Source organism: Montipora capricornis, chromosome 7, assembly GCF_036669925.1.
Source record: "Montipora capricornis isolate CH-2021 chromosome 7, ASM3666992v2, whole genome shotgun sequence".
Lineage (NCBI taxonomy): Eukaryota > Metazoa > Cnidaria > Anthozoa > Scleractinia > Acroporidae > Montipora > Montipora capricornis.
The window spans coordinates 5,914,206-5,916,107 of NC_090889.1; the positions used below are offsets into that span (position 1 = coordinate 5,914,206).

The 1,902-nt window shown below is 39.4% G+C and overlaps 1 protein-coding gene across 1 annotated transcript in view; it reads right to left on the reverse strand.

The window, feature by feature from the left end:
* LOC138055420 (uncharacterized) overlaps positions 1-1,326 on the reverse strand; it is a 4,688-nt gene extending 3,362 nt beyond the window's left edge. Inside the window, exons 1-2 of the mRNA XM_068901359.1 lie at positions 716-1,326; positions 1-73 (exon numbers count right to left, since the gene is read on the reverse strand). The exon at positions 1-73 is cut by the window's left edge and continues 152 nt beyond it. Of these exons, the coding sequence (XP_068757460.1) occupies positions 1-73; positions 716-1,326 (684 nt within the window). The remainder of the gene's footprint in view (positions 74-715) is intronic.
* Between the last annotated feature and the right edge of the window lie 576 nt (positions 1,327-1,902).

Here is a 1,902-nt window from a genome sequence, read left to right on the forward strand (position 1 = left end):
ATCTTCTCCAAAGTGCTTCTTATAAAGCCGTCCATCAAAGATGTCTTCAATTGCACCTGATTTCTGTTTCCGCCTTTTTATGGGATAGTGCAGTAAGTCAGGCACCTCAAGCCCCAAGAAAGAACAGAATGATACCAGATTAAGTCTTTCTTTGGAGAGGTTTTAACGCTGAGATGAAGCCAACAGTAATTGAACTTAACAAAATGAAATGCATAGAAAGAAAAAAGTTTGCATAATTATAGATTCTTTCAACATTGCCTGATTTCTATTTCTGAAATTACATTTACCACCTAAAAATTTAACTTGGTTTGGTTTTAAAGGGCATGATGACTCACTGCAAAACATCATCCTTTTACAGGTTTGTGTAAAAAGGTGCTCATGCACAATGGAAAGGTTATGATTTACGTCAATTATCTACAATAGTAATACATACTTGCTGGCAATGACTGAAGCTGTACAACCAATGGTAAGACAATGAAGTACGCCAATGCACCTTTCTTGCTGAAATCATTTAAGCAGTGCTTGTTGGAACAACAACAGATCTTTTGCAGTCCAATATACTGATAACAGAAACTGCAGTAGTAATGATATTCGATAGGCTTTTTAAAAAAAACTATTAAGAACAGCAGTTGATTTTGCAAAGCAATTAGGTACAAGAAGGTGCACATTTATCAGTGTCAAAAGGTCAGCCAAAGCCAATCCAGTTAAATTATACCTCATAGCAAAGGTGATGATCAACAGTAAGCTAACAGAAAATGTAACAGGCGATCCAGCATACAAAGGGGCGTCACAAGAAGAGGATAACTCTGTAATTTTCACAAAGCTATCCAGACTGTCGCTTTCTTCAGGCTCCAGCAGCTCATTCATCCTGTTTTCATCCAAATCCTCAGCAATCTGACTAACACCAAGCGCTGGATCATCAGAGAAATCCTGAACTTGTGAAAACGTGCACGACGTCTCAACATTACAACAGCTACAACCAGCTCCATCAATTACACTGCAAAAAGGCTCGTTGACAGTTCCAGTCACTGAAGATTCATCTGTCAGTTGTTCCTGTGCATCAACCTCTGCCTCTTTTTGCGACAGAAACCCTTCCAGTACATCGAAACTTCCACAATCTTCCAGAAAGATATCGTCTCCAGTTTGACAACTGTTTCCACTCTCTCTCTCTTTATCACAAGCACAATCTTCTTTAGAAAGTTCCTGATGAAGCTTTGATGTTCTAGGAACTTTTAACCACGGATGTGATAAATAAGACAAGTAACTACCTCTTCGCTTCTTAAGATTTTCCAATATGCTTTCTCCTTTCACGTTTTCAGCCGCCATGTTTGTACCTCATACTAGTTTCCAGACCTTGACCGCCGTAATCATGCATGCTCAGTTGGTTGGCGTCCTTTTATGGCATTCTCACATGGCATTCTCTCTTCGCGGGGCTTTCGAACGTATTTGGCAACGTTTTGAGTCTGATCTGTGTGCTGGTCAAGCGATATTTCTTTTCTTCAGGTCAAATACTGGATAATTAAGCATTCGGAAGTATGGTGAGTAAGTTTATATTGTTTACCTCACAAATATATAACAAATGAGCCGGTTTAAATCGCCTCTCTTCACATTTCCAAAGTGAGAAAGCTCATCTGGAAATGTGACCTTGTGCGTGATTTACAAGTAAATTGCTCAGCTAAACTGGTCATCTTACATGTAATGTGCGTCGCAGGCAGTAGGACAATTGTCTTCATGGTAGTTAACCGTTTTTTTTGCCTTCCAAGACATGAAATGCTGAAGCAACTTGCAGGCAAACAAATGCGTGGAGCGGCCATCATCTATCGTCAACCCTCAATTGCCAGCTCTCAAAATCTATTAATTTGTTAGATCAAAACGTTCCATTTTCGATCCATTTAGTTCGAT